General features: G+C 56.7%; 1 protein-coding gene across 1 annotated transcript in view; it reads left to right on the plus strand.

Annotated features, from left to right (window-relative positions):
• The window catches only part of GRID1 (glutamate ionotropic receptor delta type subunit 1), a 255,063-nt gene extending 233,614 nt beyond the window's left edge, over positions 1 to 21,449 (plus strand). The window contains exon 13 of the mRNA XM_048506863.1: positions 20,707 to 21,449. Within this exon, the coding sequence (XP_048362820.1) occupies positions 20,707 to 21,135 (429 nt within the window). The 3' untranslated portion in view covers positions 21,136 to 21,449. The remainder of the gene's footprint in view (positions 1 to 20,706) is intronic.
• Positions 21,450 to 21,712: the final 263 nt, after the last annotated feature.

Below are 21,712 nucleotides of genomic sequence, written 5' to 3' on the forward strand. Positions count from 1 at the left end.
CCCCCCCCCACCCCCCCCCCCCCCCACCCCCCCCCCCCCCCACCCCCCCCCCCCCCCACCCCCCCCCCCCCCCACCCCCCCCCCCCCCCACCCCCCCCCCCCCCCACCCCCCCCCCCCCCCACCCCCCCCCCCCCCCACCCCCCCCCCCCCCCACCCCCCCCCCCCCCCACCCCCCCCCCCCCCCACCCCCCCCCCCCCCCACCCCCCCCCCCCCCCACCCCCCCCCCCCCCCACCCCCCCCCCCCCCCACCCCCCCCCCCCCCCACCCCCCCCCCCCCCCACCCCCCCCCCCCCCCACCCCCCCCCCCCCCCACCCCCCCCCCCCCCCACCCCCCCCCCCCCCCACCCCCCCCCCCCCCCACCCCCCCCCCCCCCCACCCCCCCCCCCCCCCACCCCCCCCCCCCCCCACCCCCCCCCCCCCCCACCCCCCCCCCCCCCCACCCCCCCCCCCCCCCACCCCCCCCCCCCCCCACCCCCCCCCCCCCCCACCCCCCCCCCCCCCCACCCCCCCCCCCCCCCACCCCCCCCCCCCCCCACCCCCCCCCCCCCCCACCCCCCCCCCCCCCCACCCCCCCCCCCCCCCACCCCCCCCCCCCCCCACCCCCCCCCCCCCCCACCCCCCCCCCCCCCCACCCCCCCCCCCCCCCACCCCCCCCCCCCCCCACCCCCCCCCCCCCCCACCCCCCCCCCCCCCCACCCCCCCCCCCCCCCACCCCCCCCCCCCCCCACCCCCCCCCCCCCCCACCCCCCCCCCCCCCCACCCCCCCCCCCCCCCACCCCCCCCCCCCCCCACCCCCCCCCCCCCCCACCCCCCCCCCCCCCCACCCCCCCCCCCCCCCACCCCCCCCCCCCCCCACCCCCCCCCCCCCCCACCCCCCCCCCCCCCCACCCCCCCCCCCCCCCACCCCCCCCCCCCCCCACCCCCCCCCCCCCCCACCCCCCCCCCCCCCCACCCCCCCCCCCCCCCACCCCCCCCCCCCCCCACCCCCCCCCCCCCCCACCCCCCCCCCCCCCCACCCCCCCCCCCCCCCACCCCCCCCCCCCCCCACCCCCCCCCCCCCCCACCCCCCCCCCCCCCCACCCCCCCCCCCCCCCACCCCCCCCCCCCCCCACCCCCCCCCCCCCCCACCCCCCCCCCCCCCCACCCCCCCCCCCCCCCACCCCCCCCCCCCCCCACCCCCCCCCCCCCCCACCCCCCCCCCCCCCCACCCCCCCCCCCCCCCACCCCCCCCCCCCCCCACCCCCCCCCCCCCCCACCCCCCCCCCCCCCCACCCCCCCCCCCCCCCACCCCCCCCCCCCCCCACCCCCCCCCCCCCCCACCCCCCCCCCCCCCCACCCCCCCCCCCCCCCACCCCCCCCCCCCCCCACCCCCCCCCCCCCCCACCCCCCCCCCCCCCCACCCCCCCCCCCCCCCACCCCCCCCCCCCCCCACCCCCCCCCCCCCCCACCCCCCCCCCCCCCCACCCCCCCCCCCCCCCACCCCCCCCCCCCCCCACCCCCCCCCCCCCCCACCCCCCCCCCCCCCCACCCCCCCCCCCCCCCACCCCCCCCCCCCCCCACCCCCCCCCCCCCCCACCCCCCCCCCCCCCCACCCCCCCCCCCCCCCACCCCCCCCCCCCCCCACCCCCCCCCCCCCCCACCCCCCCCCCCCCCCACCCCCCCCCCCCCCCACCCCCCCCCCCCCCCACCCCCCCCCCCCCCCACCCCCCCCCCCCCCCACCCCCCCCCCCCCCCACCCCCCCCCCCCCCCACCCCCCCCCCCCCCCACCCCCCCCCCCCCCCACCCCCCCCCCCCCCCACCCCCCCCCCCCCCCACCCCCCCCCCCCCCCACCCCCCCCCCCCCCCACCCCCCCCCCCCCCCACCCCCCCCCCCCCCCACCCCCCCCCCCCCCCACCCCCCCCCCCCCCCACCCCCCCCCCCCCCCACCCCCCCCCCCCCCCACCCCCCCCCCCCCCCACCCCCCCCCCCCCCCACCCCCCCCCCCCCCCACCCCCCCCCCCCCCCACCCCCCCCCCCCCCCACCCCCCCCCCCCCCCACCCCCCCCCCCCCCCACCCCCCCCCCCCCCCACCCCCCCCCCCCCCCACCCCCCCCCCCCCCCACCCCCCCCCCCCCCCACCCCCCCCCCCCCCCACCCCCCCCCCCCCCCACCCCCCCCCCCCCCCACCCCCCCCCCCCCCCACCCCCCCCCCCCCCCACCCCCCCCCCCCCCCACCCCCCCCCCCCCCCACCCCCCCCCCCCCCCACCCCCCCCCCCCCCCACCCCCCCCCCCCCCCACCCCCCCCCCCCCCCACCCCCCCCCCCCCCCACCCCCCCCCCCCCCCACCCCCCCCCCCCCCCACCCCCCCCCCCCCCCACCCCCCCCCCCCCCCACCCCCCCCCCCCCCCACCCCCCCCCCCCCCCACCCCCCCCCCCCCCCACCCCCCCCCCCCCCCACCCCCCCCCCCCCCCACCCCCCCCCCCCCCCACCCCCCCCCCCCCCCACCCCCCCCCCCCCCCACCCCCCCCCCCCCCCACCCCCCCCCCCCCCCACCCCCCCCCCCCCCCACCCCCCCCCCCCCCCACCCCCCCCCCCCCCCACCCCCCCCCCCCCCCACCCCCCCCCCCCCCCACCCCCCCCCCCCCCCACCCCCCCCCCCCCCCACCCCCCCCCCCCCCCACCCCCCCCCCCCCCCACCCCCCCCCCCCCCCACCCCCCCCCCCCCCCACCCCCCCCCCCCCCCACCCCCCCCCCCCCCCACCCCCCCCCCCCCCCACCCCCCCCCCCCCCCACCCCCCCCCCCCCCCACCCCCCCCCCCCCCCACCCCCCCCCCCCCCCACCCCCCCCCCCCCCCACCCCCCCCCCCCCCCACCCCCCCCCCCCCCCACCCCCCCCCCCCCCCACCCCCCCCCCCCCCCACCCCCCCCCCCCCCCACCCCCCCCCCCCCCCACCCCCCCCCCCCCCCACCCCCCCCCCCCCCCACCCCCCCCCCCCCCCACCCCCCCCCCCCCCCACCCCCCCCCCCCCCCACCCCCCCCCCCCCCCACCCCCCCCCCCCCCCACCCCCCCCCCCCCCCACCCCCCCCCCCCCCCACCCCCCCCCCCCCCCACCCCCCCCCCCCCCCACCCCCCCCCCCCCCCACCCCCCCCCCCCCCCACCCCCCCCCCCCCCCACCCCCCCCCCCCCCCACCCCCCCCCCCCCCCACCCCCCCCCCCCCCCACCCCCCCCCCCCCCCACCCCCCCCCCCCCCCACCCCCCCCCCCCCCCACCCCCCCCCCCCCCCACCCCCCCCCCCCCCCACCCCCCCCCCCCCCCACCCCCCCCCCCCCCCACCCCCCCCCCCCCCCACCCCCCCCCCCCCCCACCCCCCCCCCCCCCCACCCCCCCCCCCCCCCACCCCCCCCCCCCCCCACCCCCCCCCCCCCCCACCCCCCCCCCCCCCCACCCCCCCCCCCCCCCACCCCCCCCCCCCCCCACCCCCCCCCCCCCCCACCCCCCCCCCCCCCCACCCCCCCCCCCCCCCACCCCCCCCCCCCCCCACCCCCCCCCCCCCCCACCCCCCCCCCCCCCCACCCCCCCCCCCCCCCACCCCCCCCCCCCCCCACCCCCCCCCCCCCCCACCCCCCCCCCCCCCCACCCCCCCCCCCCCCCACCCCCCCCCCCCCCCACCCCCCCCCCCCCCCACCCCCCCCCCCCCCCACCCCCCCCCCCCCCCACCCCCCCCCCCCCCCACCCCCCCCCCCCCCCACCCCCCCCCCCCCCCACCCCCCCCCCCCCCCACCCCCCCCCCCCCCCACCCCCCCCCCCCCCCACCCCCCCCCCCCCCCACCCCCCCCCCCCCCCACCCCCCCCCCCCCCCACCCCCCCCCCCCCCCACCCCCCCCCCCCCCCACCCCCCCCCCCCCCCACCCCCCCCCCCCCCCACCCCCCCCCCCCCCCACCCCCCCCCCCCCCCACCCCCCCCCCCCCCCACCCCCCCCCCCCCCCACCCCCCCCCCCCCCCACCCCCCCCCCCCCCCACCCCCCCCCCCCCCCACCCCCCCCCCCCCCCACCCCCCCCCCCCCCCACCCCCCCCCCCCCCCACCCCCCCCCCCCCCCACCCCCCCCCCCCCCCACCCCCCCCCCCCCCCACCCCCCCCCCCCCCCACCCCCCCCCCCCCCCACCCCCCCCCCCCCCCACCCCCCCCCCCCCCCACCCCCCCCCCCCCCCACCCCCCCCCCCCCCCACCCCCCCCCCCCCCCACCCCCCCCCCCCCCCACCCCCCCCCCCCCCCACCCCCCCCCCCCCCCACCCCCCCCCCCCCCCACCCCCCCCCCCCCCCACCCCCCCCCCCCCCCACCCCCCCCCCCCCCCACCCCCCCCCCCCCCCACCCCCCCCCCCCCCCACCCCCCCCCCCCCCCACCCCCCCCCCCCCCCACCCCCCCCCCCCCCCACCCCCCCCCCCCCCCACCCCCCCCCCCCCCCACCCCCCCCCCCCCCCACCCCCCCCCCCCCCCACCCCCCCCCCCCCCCACCCCCCCCCCCCCCCACCCCCCCCCCCCCCCACCCCCCCCCCCCCCCACCCCCCCCCCCCCCCACCCCCCCCCCCCCCCACCCCCCCCCCCCCCCACCCCCCCCCCCCCCCACCCCCCCCCCCCCCCACCCCCCCCCCCCCCCACCCCCCCCCCCCCCCACCCCCCCCCCCCCCCACCCCCCCCCCCCCCCACCCCCCCCCCCCCCCACCCCCCCCCCCCCCCACCCCCCCCCCCCCCCACCCCCCCCCCCCCCCACCCCCCCCCCCCCCCACCCCCCCCCCCCCCCACCCCCCCCCCCCCCCACCCCCCCCCCCCCCCACCCCCCCCCCCCCCCACCCCCCCCCCCCCCCACCCCCCCCCCCCCCCACCCCCCCCCCCCCCCACCCCCCCCCCCCCCCACCCCCCCCCCCCCCCACCCCCCCCCCCCCCCACCCCCCCCCCCCCCCACCCCCCCCCCCCCCCACCCCCCCCCCCCCCCACCCCCCCCCCCCCCCACCCCCCCCCCCCCCCACCCCCCCCCCCCCCCACCCCCCCCCCCCCCCACCCCCCCCCCCCCCCACCCCCCCCCCCCCCCACCCCCCCCCCCCCCCACCCCCCCCCCCCCCCACCCCCCCCCCCCCCCACCCCCCCCCCCCCCCACCCCCCCCCCCCCCCACCCCCCCCCCCCCCCACCCCCCCCCCCCCCCACCCCCCCCCCCCCCCACCCCCCCCCCCCCCCACCCCCCCCCCCCGCCACCCTTCCCACCCTCCCCACCCTTCCCCCCCCCCACCCCCCCCCCCACACTCCCCCCCTCTCCCCCCCACCCCCCCCCCCCCCCCCCCCCCCCCCCCGCCACCCTCCTCCCCCCCGCCACCCCCCTCCCCCCCCAACCCCCCTCCCCCCCCCCCCCCCGCGCCCCGCCGCCGGCCCCCCCCCCCCCTCCCCCCCCCGCCCCCCCCCCCCCCCCCCCCCCCACCCCCCCGCCACCCGCCCCCCCCCCCCCCCCCCCCCCCCCCCCCCCCCCCCCCCACCCGCCCCCCCCCCCACACCCCCAGGTGATTAGGGTAGAGAACTCTCTATCCAATAGTTGACCTTTTAATTTCCTATAAGCTTCTGAATAGGACAAAGGGCAAAGTGAATCCACTGACAGTCCAATAGAGGCCATTTTTTCTTCAGTTATGCAGCTATCTTTTCGTTACTGCCAATGTTTTGGGCTCTTCCACATTAGAACCCATTCACATTTCTTTTTCATTTGAACAAGACCTCCTTACGATGGTTTCATGTGGCATGAATGCTGTTCACTTCCATATCTTCATCTTCAGCAACTGTAGTTTAGAAATAATTAGAACAGGCGTTTGTTTGCCACGCTGTAAAACCAGCATGGAAGGAAGTCGATGTTGTTTTGTTCCTCTGGCATATTTTCGCACTTTTCACATCAGCCATGAATATCTTGAGAACTGATTTCAAAAAAGCAGAGGTAAAGTTATGTAGTCATGTCTTGACCCTGACCAAAAAACCACCAGTGTGGGAGTGTTAGGTCTCGGAACCTTAAGCCAATAAACAGACTCTGAGGTACTGATCTGCAGTGTTTCTGGATGTGGCGTCGAAGCACCAAAGCTTGACAAAGCCAGTTCTGACAAACCTGCCATCCCCTTTATCCCCCTGAACCAAACCTCACCAAACCTGGGTGTTGTCATCAGGAGAGTCTCCTGAAAAATCCCTGAAAGTTTGGTGCTGTTAGCCTAAAAACTGTGCCCCCTGCAGGCCAAAAACTGAAAAACACTAAAAAATACAAAACAATCACAAACGAACCTGAATGTTTTGTGCCCCCCCTTGACTCCCAATGTCCCCATGGCAAATATGCCCCTGAGTCTGTCACAGAAAAAGATGTAAGTGGGGTTGTATATTCCTCCACTACAGAACTCAACATGCTGGACCTTCTTTGCTGTAGAATGCTCTTTCTGGGTCCCAGTGCCTACCTAACCCTGCTTCTGCCTACCCCCATCCGTTTGAAAGTAAAAATACAAGTGATCTTGTATCAAAGTATGGTTTTGACAAAGGCAGCACATAAAAATGAATGATAATTTTCACATTCGTTTGGGGTTGTATTCTAATGCGGAAGCATACAATTTTTTGCAACCGCTGCACCTCAACTGACCATACTAACATCTTTGTCTGAGACAGAGTATAGCTACCCCTGAACAAATCTGTTTCTTCAGAATAGAAGATTTAATTTAATACCAGATAATGTTAACTAACCCGTCACACTTTTGATCTAGTTCCATTCTACTTGATCATGAATAAGGCCCAAGATGTACTAGAAGCCACTGGCAGTTTTGCCTAATTTGGTTGGTTAAACTATTTGGGGGCCTGAGTACTTTGATAAATGTGTGATACCAAATTTAACCACTCTTTTATATCATTTACCAGATTTTCTTCCCACTCTGGAATGATTATTATGTTTTCCAGCCATGTCCCATGATAAGGAAAACACAAAACAGTTGAAGTGTTGCATGACAGTCATGGAAGGTGGAATCCATGGAGTGGAGGGCAACCCCAAGGTGGCGGAAACAGGGATTGGGGTGGCCATGAACAGACAGTGAAACAGGAATGATTTGGCTCGGGAAGTCTGTTGCTTATGGGGCTTGGGATGTGGGCTGGGTGAGGGGTACAGGTTTGAGCAGGAAGGAGGGCATTGCTTAAAAGCACAGGTGGGATCCAGCAGGTTCTCACAGGTTCCCAAGAGTAGGTTACTAATTATTTGTGTGTACCGAGAGGGGGTTACTAATTGGTGATTTTGCCACTTGATTTTTGCCTTAATTACGCCCCTCCTCTCAGCAGTAGCGCGCAGAACTTGAAGCAGTCTAGCAGGAGGTGCGCCGGCGTGCGTGGCAGCCTGCGCCTGCATGCATTCGTTTCCCGCCCAAGGACCAACGCAGCAGCTGCATCCTTGCCACAGCCCCGCCCAGGAATGCCCCACCCCAGAATGCACAGCCACGCCCCCAGAATGCCCTGCCCATCCCCATTGGCGCTACGCCACAGTTTGAATCCCACCACCATGGGAACCTGTTACTAAAATTTTTGGATCCCACCACTGCTTAAAAGGAAAAGTCAGAAAAAGGGATTGAGGACAGTGGAGAGGACAAAAGCAAAGGTCAGCCCTTTGTAAGAGGACAAAAGATGGGAGCAGGCAAAGAGAAAGAGAAAAGTAATCCCCCATTCAAGGCAAGTGGTCTATCCTGTGCAGTTTAGGAATAGGCAGGTCTTTGCCCTAAAACCGAGGGAAGAAGGGGTCAAAGAGAAGCTGACTGTGAAAGGACAAACAGCAATAAAGAATCTGTCTGCTGAAACGTGTGATGTTTATGGCCTCCATTCTGAATGATCCCAGGAGTTTTGTGTCCATCCCACCCCCAAGAAACATGTACAGATTGCTGTCTTTTTCATTGTATGCTTATATTTTATGTTGCTGTTTCAGTTGTTATTTTTTTTGTTTCATCTCTGAAATCTTTGTACTTTTGTTTTTGCTAAAACTTTACATACGCATTGTATTTGTGCTTTCATTTTTTAAATTCAAAATAAACTTTGGGGAGCAGGAAATGTGCCCCTGGCAAAATAGTGCCAGTTTTTTTGAGACAAACTATCACTGTTCAAAGTTGGCAAAAACAATTAAATCGATTAATAATGAAATAACTATGCGGTGGTGTGCTTTCATCCTTGCGCATGGAGGTTTGCACATGCTTGTGGTCACTTGATTTCTCATCCCATATTTGGTGAGCATCAATGCAGGTTTCATTGATGCTACTGAAATGCATCATGTCTTGACACATCAGTGTGTGCTGATGATATCTGATCTTCGTTGGGCCTGTCGCACGTACAAGTTTCTGCTTTATAGCATGCGTGTGTGAGCAGTGCCCAAAATGAAAACAGTCTGAAAGAGCGAAACACAGCAAATAACAATGTGGTATTTTGTGCCTTGTAATATGTTGGGGAAATATGAACATTTAGGGGTTTTGCAGCTTATACTGAATCAGATCACTGGAACAGCAGCTCTCCAGGGTCTTAGCAGAAGTTTTCTGCATCACCTACTACCTGGTCTTTTCAGCTGGAGTTGCTGGGGATTGGGACCTTCTGCACGCGAGGCAGAGGCTCTTCCCCTGAGCCACAGCTTGTCTAATGCTAAGATTGCCTTGAAGTCAATGAGATGCAAACTCATCGTTGGATTGTGCCCAATGGGACCACTGGTGAATTCTTATAAAGCCATTTTCTCATTGCTGTCTGAGGGAAGTAGCTAAGAACCCTCCTAAACTTACAATAAATTGAGTGCAACATGTTTTCTTGTGTGGTAAAAAGTTGGCCATAGCCATTTTATTTAACAAAATTGGATCAAGGCAAACAAAGCATATGGCGCAGCATGGGGGTCTGATCTGTGTGCTGGGCAGCCCGAGTGCTGTCCCCCAGACACCTAAATTTTTCTACAGCACGCCTGCTGATGAAAAATTAACGCACGCTGGAGCAGCTGTGAGATTCCAGATGGGCGGTTGCCACTTCCTGAAGACTCCACTGCTGCCAGGGGCGCAAGCCATAGAAGCCCACGTCTGGGCAGGTTACCCTTTGGCTTGCTCCACCCCAAACCTCATAAGGAGGTTCCAATAAAGCGGGTATTTCACCCGCTGACCCTAAACTAAAGATCAGTCCCCCATGCGCAATCCGCCAACCCTTAACAAAACAAACATGCATTAACAAATAACAAATACAGGGAGGGAAGGGTGGGAGACTCGCGTGCTCCAGCAAATGGGGGGAGGCGAAGCCGGGCCTAGCCTTAAATAGGCTGCCCGGCCCTCCCCCAGATGACGTCAGGGCGCCCAGCGTCACTGCCGGGCGTCCTAGAAGACCCAAAGCCTCGCGAGCAGAGGGAACTCGCGAGGCAGCCGGGAAGGGGGCCGCCCATGGGAGGCTGTCCCTTCCCCAGCAGCAATGGCGACCGCGGTAAGTCACGGCCCCTTTTTTGATTGGTGATTTCAGTCATTAATGCTGAACAAGATCTTCGTTCAACTGTGTCATTTCAAGGCGCAGTGTATGGTAAGCTCAGAGATAGCCACCCCAAGCTAAATGTGTACATGTTGTCTCAAAACACAGAGGCTCTAGATTCCACTGGATTACTTTGCTTGCTTAGTCCTCAGCATCCCAAATGCTCACTTGCATGAAATGGACTTTTCCCTGTCAGAAAATAAAATAAGAACCAGGCCATTAAGCACATAAAAAAACTAACTCTTAAGAGCACATGTGATACAATCCTATCTAAAATCAATCGGTCTCCAGGTATCCACTAATTTAGGCATGAAAGTGTCTCACACTGGGCACAAAATCCACTGGACTGACTCCATTGTTTTACTGAATAGAATAAGCATGAAATGTCAAAGAGAAAATTGACAGAATAAAAAAGAAATTTGCAAGTGTTCTTCCGCGTTATTTTAATCAAATCAATGTTAAAATGTCTGTGATGCTGCCGATAGGCAAGGATTTCTGGAAACAAATGGTATTCATATGCAAAACAGCACCGACAGTTTACCTCTCCCCAGATGTTCAACACCCACCATGCCAATAAAAGCTCGACAAGACGTCGAAAACCTAACCATTCAGCTACCCCTGAACAAATCTGTTTCTTCTTGTGATGGCGGAAAGAGTAGGTTTCACACCTGTTTTTCCAATCCAAAACCACGAACGATTTCAAGCTCTGGTCCACTCCCATCTCCTGCTGGGTTCATTTCTGTGGATACAGTGTGTGTCCAATTGGGATAAAATCTACTTTACAAACCTTCTAATTGAGAACATTGAAATAATGCACTACAGTTTATGAACATGCACTCAAAAACCCCAAATTGAGGATCAGGTTGGCTTGTGTCCCGGAGCTTACCCACACGTTTTTCCCCAGGTCCATATGATCTATCTTACAGCCAGGGAGTGTAATTTTTGGCACTCCAGGATAGGATCATGGCTTTCAATTCCCAAAAGCCTTCCCGCCAGCATGGGCTGGGCCATGCTGGCAGGGGCTGATGGGAATTGTAGTCCATAACATCTGGAGTGCCAAAGGTTCGCCACCACTGATCTATGCTCACTAGTCACTGGGAACTCAGTTCTGATGCGTGTGGGTCCTGATTTGGATTGGGACCATAGTTTTAAGTAGTGGCGTCAGCTTCCCCACTACCAAATCAAAATGCTGCACCCCAACCGACCATACTAACATCTTTGTCTGAGACAGAGTATAGCCCGTCCTCCTCGATTGCGACTTATATGCTTCATTCAGAAGACAACATATAGTTCCTTATATTGAGAACTATACCTTCTCATCAGATAAGGCCAAATCTTTCTATCTGCTTTGTGATCAATATCCTCAGAGATCCCTAGACATTCCCAAATTCTTGGTGCTGGCGCAACAGATTCACCGCAGATTTTAGTATATATTTTTAATCATTGATAATGTCTGAACCTATTTATTTGAACTTGATTCTTCTCAACCCCTCGGTTGTATTTTAAATTCATGCCAATAAAAAGTTGATGATGATGATGATGAAGATGATGATGATGAAGATGATGATGATGATGATGATGATGATGATGATGATGATGATGATGATGATGATGATGATGATGATGATGATGATGATGATGAACAATCCCAGTCCATTTTAAGTGGCTATAAAATCATGTGTCCTGTCACTGAGATATAACACTTCCCTGAACTTTATAGAATCAACAGCCATATATATTAAATTATGTTCTGCCAGTGCAGTGTTGCGATTCTCCTGCTCATTTTGAATCTTTTCCTGTCCAACCATGTCCAACCAAGGGTGTGAAGAACCACTGGAAATCGCAAACACAACATTCCATCCTGCATGTGGTTTGGCGTACTTTGACCTGGAGGTAGACAGTACAGCTAATGTGAAAATGCCATAACCATTTTAGGGTACATTTTTGGGTACATAATCATTTAAAAGGAAAAGTTTTTTGGGGGGAGGGGGTGTTGAGTGTTCATTTTTAAAGAAACTGCATGTGGACCGCATGAGTTCAAGTGAGCAAAGCGCCCACCAATATGTGGTGATCAATCAGTCAGCCCTAGGCATGTGTATACTTTTCTAAAAGGTGCTACTAAGCAATATTTGAAAAGGAGGGAGGGAGTTTAACCTCAGGAGAAATATTACACAATACTTGATGAATTCAAAAGAATTCAGAAGCCTTCAGATAGCACTCTTGGATTTTTTTTTCCTAAGGGCTCTATGTCACTTCTGCACTGTCATTTTACTTGGAACGAAACTCCGTGCCAGTTGAAACATCTGAGGGATTTCAAAGGTCGCTAAAAGAGTTTCGATAAGACTAATCATGTTTCTTTGACAGGGAGCAGGTGGTTTTGCAAATCTCTAATCTTACGGCCACCACCATTATGTTTGCTGGCAATTTGAAAATTATCAGCATTCAATCAATTCTGAACAAGTCTCCGACAAGGGCGCGTGCAGAGAGGTCTGTAAGGTTTCCTTCGATGCATTTGGCAGACTATCAAAAGCACTCCAGTCGCAGGCATTAGAAAACAAGCTTTGGCACAAATGACATTGAATCACGCCGAAGGACTGGGAAGTGGTGGTGGTTATGCCAACAACCACCTCATTTATTAAAAGGGTCCCACCACTGATCATCACGCTTTGCCCATTGTTACCCAACAGAACAGCATCAACAACTGAGCAACACAATTCAGATGGATGGAGATGGATAATCTGTGGGTACTGGCACAGCTTGGAAGTTGGAACGCTTTTTACCTTCTGTGGGATCAGCAAGCATTAAGAAAGCCATTCCCATTTCATAGAATCAAAATTAAGCCTACAATTGCCACCGCTCCATGTGCATCCCCCCCGAAGCTGCGCACTCGGTGGAAGAGGATGACCATCCCAGATAGAAGGAGTGTACCGTTCTTCGGTCAAGGGTATACGATAGCTATCTCTTGAGTGGAATCCCCACTGAGAAAATGAATCTAGGTAGAACCAGGTTTGAAAAGAATCGGCACCTTTTCATCACTGTTTCATGCTCCCCACTGCAGTTTGTGCCCACCCAACTGTCCTGTTTTGAGCAACACAGCAGCAATGCAGGAATCCCCACTATCGCGTGATCGAATGCTCGATCTGCTCAGGGGCTAACCTGATTGGCTGTTGCATTTTGTTGGGGCAAAACGATGTCAGCACGCACATGCGCAAATCGACTTGACGTGGAAATGGTGGAACGGCTTGTTTATACAAAGCCCCGTTTCTGTGCGGCTTTGTCCTTTTGTGCCCATGTGGGCATGATGTTCAGTTCTTCCTTATACATGGTGAATCAGTCAAAAATGGCCCCACGTTGTTCCATGTCCATGCTGCTTCCGTGGACGCAAAACAAAAAAAGGCTGCATGCGCATCGCACACAGCCCGCTGCACCTCAATTGGATGGGAGGCTCCACGTCATTCTCAACGACGGGAGATTCAACCCCCCGATTCTCTCCACGACTCCCCTCCAATCCGGATTCATCATGGCATTTTTAAAAAGGTCTACTTCTATCCAGGTACAGGAAAAACCCATGATAGGGCAGACAAGGAGTGTCAGAACCGTGATCAGCAGTGAGGAGTTTTGCACGAAATCTGGATATTTCGCGTATCACGCGTTTAATCGTCAGTGGGGATTCGCACTTGGATACATGGATGCACTGAATTTCCATATACAAAGGACAAATAGAAAAGTAATCACATGGGACATTTCTCAAGCTGGTGTCAGGAGATCTCTGGGGATCTGAAAGGGTATTCCAGTTTGCAAGTTCCTTGTGAACACCAAAAATGAGAATATCATCGCCATCCAGATGATGGGAAAATAGAAACCTTTCAGTTTTCTTGCCACCCTGGGAAATAGGATCTTTCAAAAGCCAGTGGCAGTTTGCCACCCAATTTTCAGCTTCTCACATCAGGGGAAGAATCTTTCTGGAAGAATGCACTGCTCTCACTTTAGGATCACACCCATGTTGTTCAGCTACATGCCCATTTGTCATCTTCATTTTGTGTCTTCATTTCTATCAACCTAAAAAGTTGCCTCATCATTTTAACGCCTTCCTATTTGAACTAAGACAACTCCAGCAACTAATGTAAGATTCTTTCCAAGTTTAATTCCATTGACAGTGTGCCCGCCAACATTTCACAGATATAAACAGTGATGCTCTTGCATAGTGATTAACAGCCCTATTCTCTGCTTGATGCTTAGCTTCATTCTCCCCACCAACTATGGCTCACTCTTAAATATGTTGCATTCACACACCCTACAATAGGCTTACCAGGTTGCCTCCTACCCCCATACTCCAGTTCCTACCCTCACTCAAGAGAACAGTGGGAGAAAAAATGGGGAAAAGCTTTGATGTGACTACCATGACCTCACTTCTGGTGGAATGTCTGGAAGTGACATCACAGCATCCATGACACCCTAGGTATTTCCCAAATACCATGAATAAATACCCTAGAGATTTGGAGAAGTTCTTAGAATGCCAGGGGCATCACAACATTAATTACTGATGTTCAGCCTGAATTGATTTCATGACACTAAGTGATTGTCCCATTAGTGAGAATGTTCCCTTCCAACGTTACACCTTTGCACTTCATGCAGATAGCTTTCATAGTCAACTAGGAACGTTATTTGCCTCTCTAATGGATTAGCATTTATGGTTATTCATGAGCATAATTAAATACTACATTCTAGACCATATAATGCATGTATTATGTTGATATTTTGGGCCTTTGGGGAGGCCTTTGGGGAGGCCGGCTGCGGGCCTTTGGGGAGGCCGGCTGCTGATAGGTGCCCATTAACAACTAAGATCCGCTGTTCCCCTCTCAGGGGAGTTGAGGAGTTAATGGCTGAACGCCATCTGTTTTAACTTATCATGAATTAGGAGCGCTGCTTTTAACTGATATGAATTTTAGTATTTTATTTTGTTATCCGCTTTTTATTGTGATGTAAACCGCCCTGAGCCCTTTGGGGGAGGGCGGTATAAAAGCGGAATAAATAAATAAATAAATAAATAAATAAATAAATAAATAAATAAATAAATATTTCATGTACTTAAATATGCTATGTTATCTATTGACAGCATTGGGAGGGGGGAGTTTTGCAGGAAATCCTCTCAACGCTATGTTTTGGGTTAGACATCCATTCTAACCTAATGTACAACATGATTCAAAACTGAGGTTTCTCCATACAATAGAGTACATGGTAACAATCCTATATAAAGCATAAGTCATGTGTGAATTAGCATCATTATTCTTTCTCCAGAGATGGATTGATGAATATGTTCAGAGAGCAAAGACATTTTGTTTCCTGCCAAGGTGATATTTTTCAAGCTTCGTAAAGTAACCGATAGCTTTTTTTTAACATAAGGAAAGACTTCCTGGTTTGAAATTGCTGGATGCAACCTTGTTTTCTTGCATCCCTCTGAACCCTGAAGCTCTGCTCACAACCTGAGTTCAAATATGACGGACGTCGGTTTCAGGTAGTCCACTCAAGGTTGACTCAGCCTTCCCTCCTTCCGAGGGTGGCAAAATAGATACCCAGCTTGCTGGGGGTAAAGTGTAGATGACTGGAGAAGAGAATGGCAAACCACCCTGTAGATATAGTTTGCCTAGTAAACATCATAATGTGATGTCACCCCATGGGTCAGTAATGACCCAATGCTCGCACAGGAGATTGCCTTTACTTTTAACTTTGCTGGATAGTTTGTATACAGCCTCACTCTGAGTTACTAGGATCCTTCTATTATTTATTTAAACTAATTTCAGCTTTTTTAGCCCTAAACATCTTTCAAAAAACTGTCACAATTGCATTAAAGTTTAGCATCTAGAACATGGAATGGGACTATACAGGCTGATTTTTCTATATCCACAAATATTGTTTCATATGAAAAGTGGTTCCATAGCAGATACTGAGGCACTGATACCACTCCACAGAGAACCACTTTTAAACAAAAAGTGGTTAAAACCACTGTTTAGTGGTTTAACCACTGTTAACCAAAATGACTACATTTACTTCTTTCCCTGGCATAAAACATGCACCTCAGGGAGATTCACAGCTTACCTGTTTGTCCAGTCAGTGGTGACTAGGGTTGGAGATTTGGACAGTCCGAATCCAGATTTTGACCGAATCTGCACTGATTCGGACAGATTCGGATGAGCAGAGTCTGAATCTGAGCTGTCCGAATCCCATCAAATCCGAACACCAGCCAAATTGCGTTTTTATTTTTTTTGGTGTTTTTTCATGTTTCGGCCTGCAGGGGGCGCATTTTTAAACATATTGGCACCAAAATTTCAGGGTATCATCAGGGTAACACCAAAAAATAAAAACGCAATTCCTGATGCTACCCCCCAAGTTTGGTGAAGTTTGGTCCGGGGGGGGCAAAGTTATGGACTCTCAGAAGAGTAGTCCCAATCTCCTTAGCTCCCATTGGAAACAATGGGGGATGAGGCACCCCATTTGAGGATCCATAACTTTGGCCCCTCTGAACCAAACTTCACCAAACCTGGGGGGTAGCATAAGGACAGTCTCCTGATGATGCCCTGAAATTTCGGTGCCGATATGTTTAAAAATGTGCCCCCTGCAGACTAAAACGTGAATAAACATCAAAAAAATAAAAACGCACCCAAAATTCCCGGATTTTCCCACAGATTCGGGCCAATCCAAATCTGCAAGGTTCGGAATTCGGCCAATCCAAATCCATAGATCTGAATCTGGGCCAAATCCAAATTGGAACGAATCTGGCTGGTATTGACCAACCCTAGTGGTGACTGTTTTAAGGTGGGGATCACCTGCCAACTGCTAGCCCTGGCAGTCAAGGGCCTTGCCTGCTTTCTTGAAATGTGGGGCAGCTGCAAAACTGGGAGACAGTAGTATTTAGAAAAGACACAAGTGGCATGAGAAAGAGCCACATGTGCCTCCTGAGCCAGTGAGCGAGTATCACCACCTTAAGGTATCTATGCTGTTACAATGGATCTTGAGAGAGTCTCTGGAGGTATTTTTCTAGCTCTGCTCAGATTTAATCAGAGACAGTAATTGCTAAACTAAACTCAGCAAAACCGCATTTGTAATGTAGTCAGCAAATTCCATGTGATGTTTGACTAGGTCAGTCACCAGTGCTGAATTAATGTATGCCATGGAGTCTTATTTTCTACATTTATCTGTGTAGCGTGATTACACCTTGCTATGTATTGAGCTCCTGGACTAATGAGGATGTCAATTAATTTGTTTTAAAATCCTGCTCTTTAGACTGTTTTTTTCTTAATAGTGTATATTATACTCCCTTCAGTGGCCTGAATATTATAGCTTTTTGCCTTTGTCAAATTCTGATGGCAGGAATAAGAATTGTTGATTTGTAAATGGACAGGACAAATTGGAGAGTAATAAAAGGAGTGGAGACAGTATTTCAAAACGAATCTCTTAAGGACTATCCTTAGGAGCAGCAGTGGTGTAGTGGTTAAGAGCAAGTGTACTCGAATCTGGAGGAACTGGGTTTGATTCCCTGCTCTGCCACCTGAGCTGTGGAGGCTTATCTGGGGAATTCAGATTAGCCTGTACACTCCAACACTCGCCAGCTGGGTGACCTTGGGCTAGTCACAGTTCTTCAGAGCTCTCTCAGCCCCATCCCCCTCACAGAGTGTTCGGTGTGAGGGAGGAAGGGTAAGGAGTTTGTATGTCCCTTTGAGTCTCCTATAGGAGAGAAAGGGGGAATATAAATCATCAACTGTGTGAAGAGGATCATGGCCTTCAGTCCCAGTTACCACATTTGCAGTCACAGGCCACAGAATCCGTTTCTCAGGATTTCTCAGGAACATTCCAGACATCTGCCTTTGCTTTGCCCTTAAGAAATATATGTTCATGGGAGAGGGTACATTTAGAGCAGCCATTCTCAACCAGGGTTCCGTGGTACCCTGGGGTGCCGTGAGCATGTCCCAGGGTTACCGTGGCAACACTATCCCCCCTCATTTTTGTGGTGTCTCCAACCGAAGCCAGCAAGGACATGGAGCTGGCCCATGAGGCAGGGCCTGCCGCAAGGTCAGCAGCCCCCCTCCAGTGCTTCCCTTCACCCTGGGAGGGGAAGGTGGGGTGTGTGGCAAGCAGGGGCAATGGGAGGGGAAGGTGGGGGGTGGCAGGGGTACCGTGAGATATGAAGAGTGAGGTCAAGGGTACCCTGACCTCGAAAAGGTTGGGAAACACTGATTTAGAGGGTAGTTCGAAGCGCCTATTTATATCAGTTATCCGAAGTGTTTAGAGCTATGCTTTTACCAGTCTGGGCTGGGAGAGCGGCATTTGTCCATAAGCATCTTAGCTAGATGATAGATCTCCCCCCCCCTCCAGTCTGTGCAGTTTCTGCATATTTTTGATGGGTCCAAGTTTTATATTTAGTATATGACAATTTAAGATTATATTTATAGCAGCTCCTAAGAGATAGTGTTGCCAATTAATCAGGCACAAACCTCAGCTTGGAAAGGGTTTTGACCTTTGGCTTATTTTTTTCTCTTCAATACTGATTTTTTTGAGTGAAGCCACATTTGTTGACTCAAGATAATTACGTACTGTGTATGCTTCAGCTGTGTACTGTCACTTGGGCAGCAACCAAGGGCACAGAGAGATGTGCCAAAGTTCTAGGATTTCCATTGATGTGAAATAGGTAAATTCCTAATGGGTAGAGCCCCATATCAGATTGGGGGCCATATGGGAAGTAGAGAAGGAACTTAATTTCTCAACCCCTGCTCAGTTTTGCCACTCACAACCAGTTTCTTTGCCCTATTGTAAATATATGAAGGGGGTAGGAAAACATTTTTCTTTAAAATGTTACTCGCAATGCCAGAAGCCCACTTTCAGCTATAAAATATGTGCGGGTTGGTGGAGTAAACCTTTGCCCCGTAGTCTCAGTGGCATGCACAATTTGCTGTTTATAGACAAACGGAAATCCAGGCTCTCTCTCCGTGCCCCAAATGTTTAAGCTGAACTACACAATTTTGTTATCTTGTATGCAGATATTATTGGAATGGTAGCTGGTTGAAACAGTATGGAAGTGGAGATGGCAGAACCACAGTGCCCTGGTCACCAGAGAACTTCCCCTTGTTTTATTTATTTTGGTTGGTCGCATGCAGTTGGAATTCTCCTGTGAAACATACAGTCACAAGAAATTGGAAATTGCCACCTAGGTGTATGTTTGTTGGGCTCCCAACAACTGGTGTTAGGAAGAAACTGTTTAGCAGATTACATTGACTAATGGCATGAATAACTTTAGTGCAGGGGTCTTCAAACTATGGCCCTCCAGATGTTCACAGACTACAATTCCCATGAGCCCTACCACTTGGCCATGCTGGCAGGGGCTGATGGGAATTGTAGTCCATGAACATCTGGAGGGCCATAGTTTGAAGACTCCTGCTTTAGTGTATTGGCTGGTTGGGCAGCATTCTTCTACTGCATACAACAAGTGTTGAAATATCTATACACCAGATGCAGCGCATGATCAGTACTCTTGGCTCATATGTTTTGGTACTCATACCTGATATCAACAGCATATACAAACAACATTTGCTGCCATTTTTTCTGCCCCTACATTTCCCGATTCTACCATTTCATTTGTGACCTCCTTACAAAACCTTTGTCATTACTTGTTTCAGAGGTTAGCCATGTTGATCTGCAGTAAATGAACGGGATTTGAGTCCAGTGACACAGTAGAGACCAATAAGATTTCAGGGTGTGAACTTGCAGGAGTCAATGTGACAAAGACAGCTCTGACACCTCATACACTGAACATCTTGTTGATCTCGGGCAGCTCAATCCAAAGGTGAGGGTAAAGCGTTCCTGGGCTGAAAGTCCTTTGGGAACTGACTAAAGTTGACTCTGCCCCTGGAACCACCCCCCTGGAACACCGGCACAGCCTCCTGCTTTGCAGGACCAATGGCATGGAACAGCACTTCCTGGTTCTTGCACCATAGTACTTTGCTGCCAGGGTAAGTCTCTCTGTGCTGGCATCTGTGCATAGAGCTGGTGGCACAACCATTCTGCCACTTCCAATGCAATTTATCCGCCCCCCCTTTGGTTAGGACAATAAGGTGCTACCAGACTCGAAACTTCTCATCACTGGATTACCTCTTTGATAAAATGCAGTCAACTTCCTTCCTTCCTTCCTTCCTTCCTTCCTTCCTTCCTTCCTTCCTTCCTTCCTTCCTTCCTTCCTTCCTTCCTTCCTTCCTTCCTTCCTTCCTTCCTTCCTTCCTTCCTTCCTTCCTTCCTTCCTTCCTTCCTTCCTTCCTTCCTTCCTTCCTTCCTTCCTTCCTTCCTTCCTTCCATTTCTTCCATTAAGTCAATTCAGATTGTTTTTACTAAGTGCTAGTCCCTAACTATCACCATGGTAGCTCTCTCCCTATGTTACTAGGTTCCGGGTCACTACCTACAGAATTCTTCTAAGTAAAACAAAAATGTTCTGTGTACACCACCATGTGAGAAAATCAGTTACTGTGCACACTGAGAATCTGGTGCCATTATCTTCCCAATGTCTGTACATAAAAGAAAACAGACTTGGGATAGTATAATCAAATAGTTCAGAACCAGAAATAGTGAAGATTCTTGTTAATGTTCTGGCGCAATGTTCAGTCATCTGTCAAAAGTAGGGCTGCCGTGTTTTAGGTGAGGCCAGAATAATGCAACCCAGCAAGAACAACACAGCCTTCAGCTATTTACTGCCAAATGTATCATCCTTGTTAGGTCCCATGGGCAGAAAGGACAGGACAGTTATTAAGCCTTGGGTTGTCTGTCCTAAGAACATAAGAACATAAGAACTAGCCTGCTGGATCAGACCAGAGTCCATCTAGTCCAGCACTCTGCTACTCGCAGTGGCCCACCTAGTGCCTTTGGGAGCTCACATGCAGGATGTGAAAGCAATGGCCTTCTGCTGCTGCTGCTCCTGAGCACCTACATGTGTGATGGGTTGGCAGGTGACAGGTTGTGGAGGCCTGATCTAGATTCTTTCCTCCAGATGGTAAAGGTAACTCCAAGTAGTCTCTGCAATAGAGACCCAGGCCACAAAGGCATATATTTGGGTGGAAGGGTAAATTAAATGCCAAGCGGACAACTATATCACCATTTTTTTCTTGGCCATGTTTTGAGACTGACTGTTTTTTCCCCCCTTCCTTTCTCCCAGGACAAAGAAGTGAATCTGGAACAGGTCCACAGGCGTATGAACAGTTTAATCGACGAAGACTTGGCTCACAAGCAGCTTTCCCCCGCGTCCATTGAAATCTCAGCCTTGGAAATTGGCGGCATGCAGCCGGGCCAGACCCTAGAGGCGATGCGCGAGTACCAGAACACACAACTGTCTGTCACCTCATTTTTACCAGAACAGGCCACTCACGGGGCCAGCAGGACACTCACGGGTGCCTCGGGCAGCAACCTCCCACTGCCGCTGAGCAGCTCTGCCACCATGCCCTCTATACAGTGTAAACACAGATCGCCGAACGGAGGACTATTTCGTCAGAGCCCTGTGAAAACACCCATCCCCATGTCCTTTCAGTCCGTGCCGGGGGGAGTCATCCCAGAAGTCATGGAACCATCCCACGGGACATCCATATAAGGAGAACAACCAGCAAAGATTTTTAATACAATTGAGAGAGAAAAAAAAACTCTTACCTTTCTCTTGTACATATCTGTAAATAATGGAAGAATGAAGTGGGGTTAAAAAAAAAGTGTATTTTGAATATTCCCAATTTTCAAAGTCAGTAAACAAACAGACTGACAAAAAATACAAAAAAGATAAAAAAATGTATGAATGACTTTGTAAATTTTGTTCTCGATGAATAAAAAAGGCAAATTACTTGTGACCCTTTTCAAATGCCAAAGAAGACCTGTTACTGGGACTGAAGCCAGTAAAAGTTGACTCTGGTTTTTCACTGGTATTCCTTTTTCTTTCCTCCCTTTTCCCTTTGCCCATTCTGATTTCTTACCTTTAAGACAAAGAAAATGTCCTACTTTTTTAAAAAAAGGGGGGGGGAAACTATTCTTTCTGGTTAGTTCTTTTGCCCTGGATTCTGCTGATGTCCTCAAGATCAGCCCCAAAAAATGATAGTATCCAAAGTGCAGCACAAATGGCAAAGAGAACTCTTTCTTCATTACAAGGATCAATTGCTCATCCTTGACTGTGTTGGCTTCCA

The sequence above is a fragment of the Sphaerodactylus townsendi genome, linkage group LG08 (genome assembly GCF_021028975.2).
Source record: "Sphaerodactylus townsendi isolate TG3544 linkage group LG08, MPM_Stown_v2.3, whole genome shotgun sequence".
Lineage (NCBI taxonomy): Eukaryota > Metazoa > Chordata > Lepidosauria > Squamata > Sphaerodactylidae > Sphaerodactylus > Sphaerodactylus townsendi.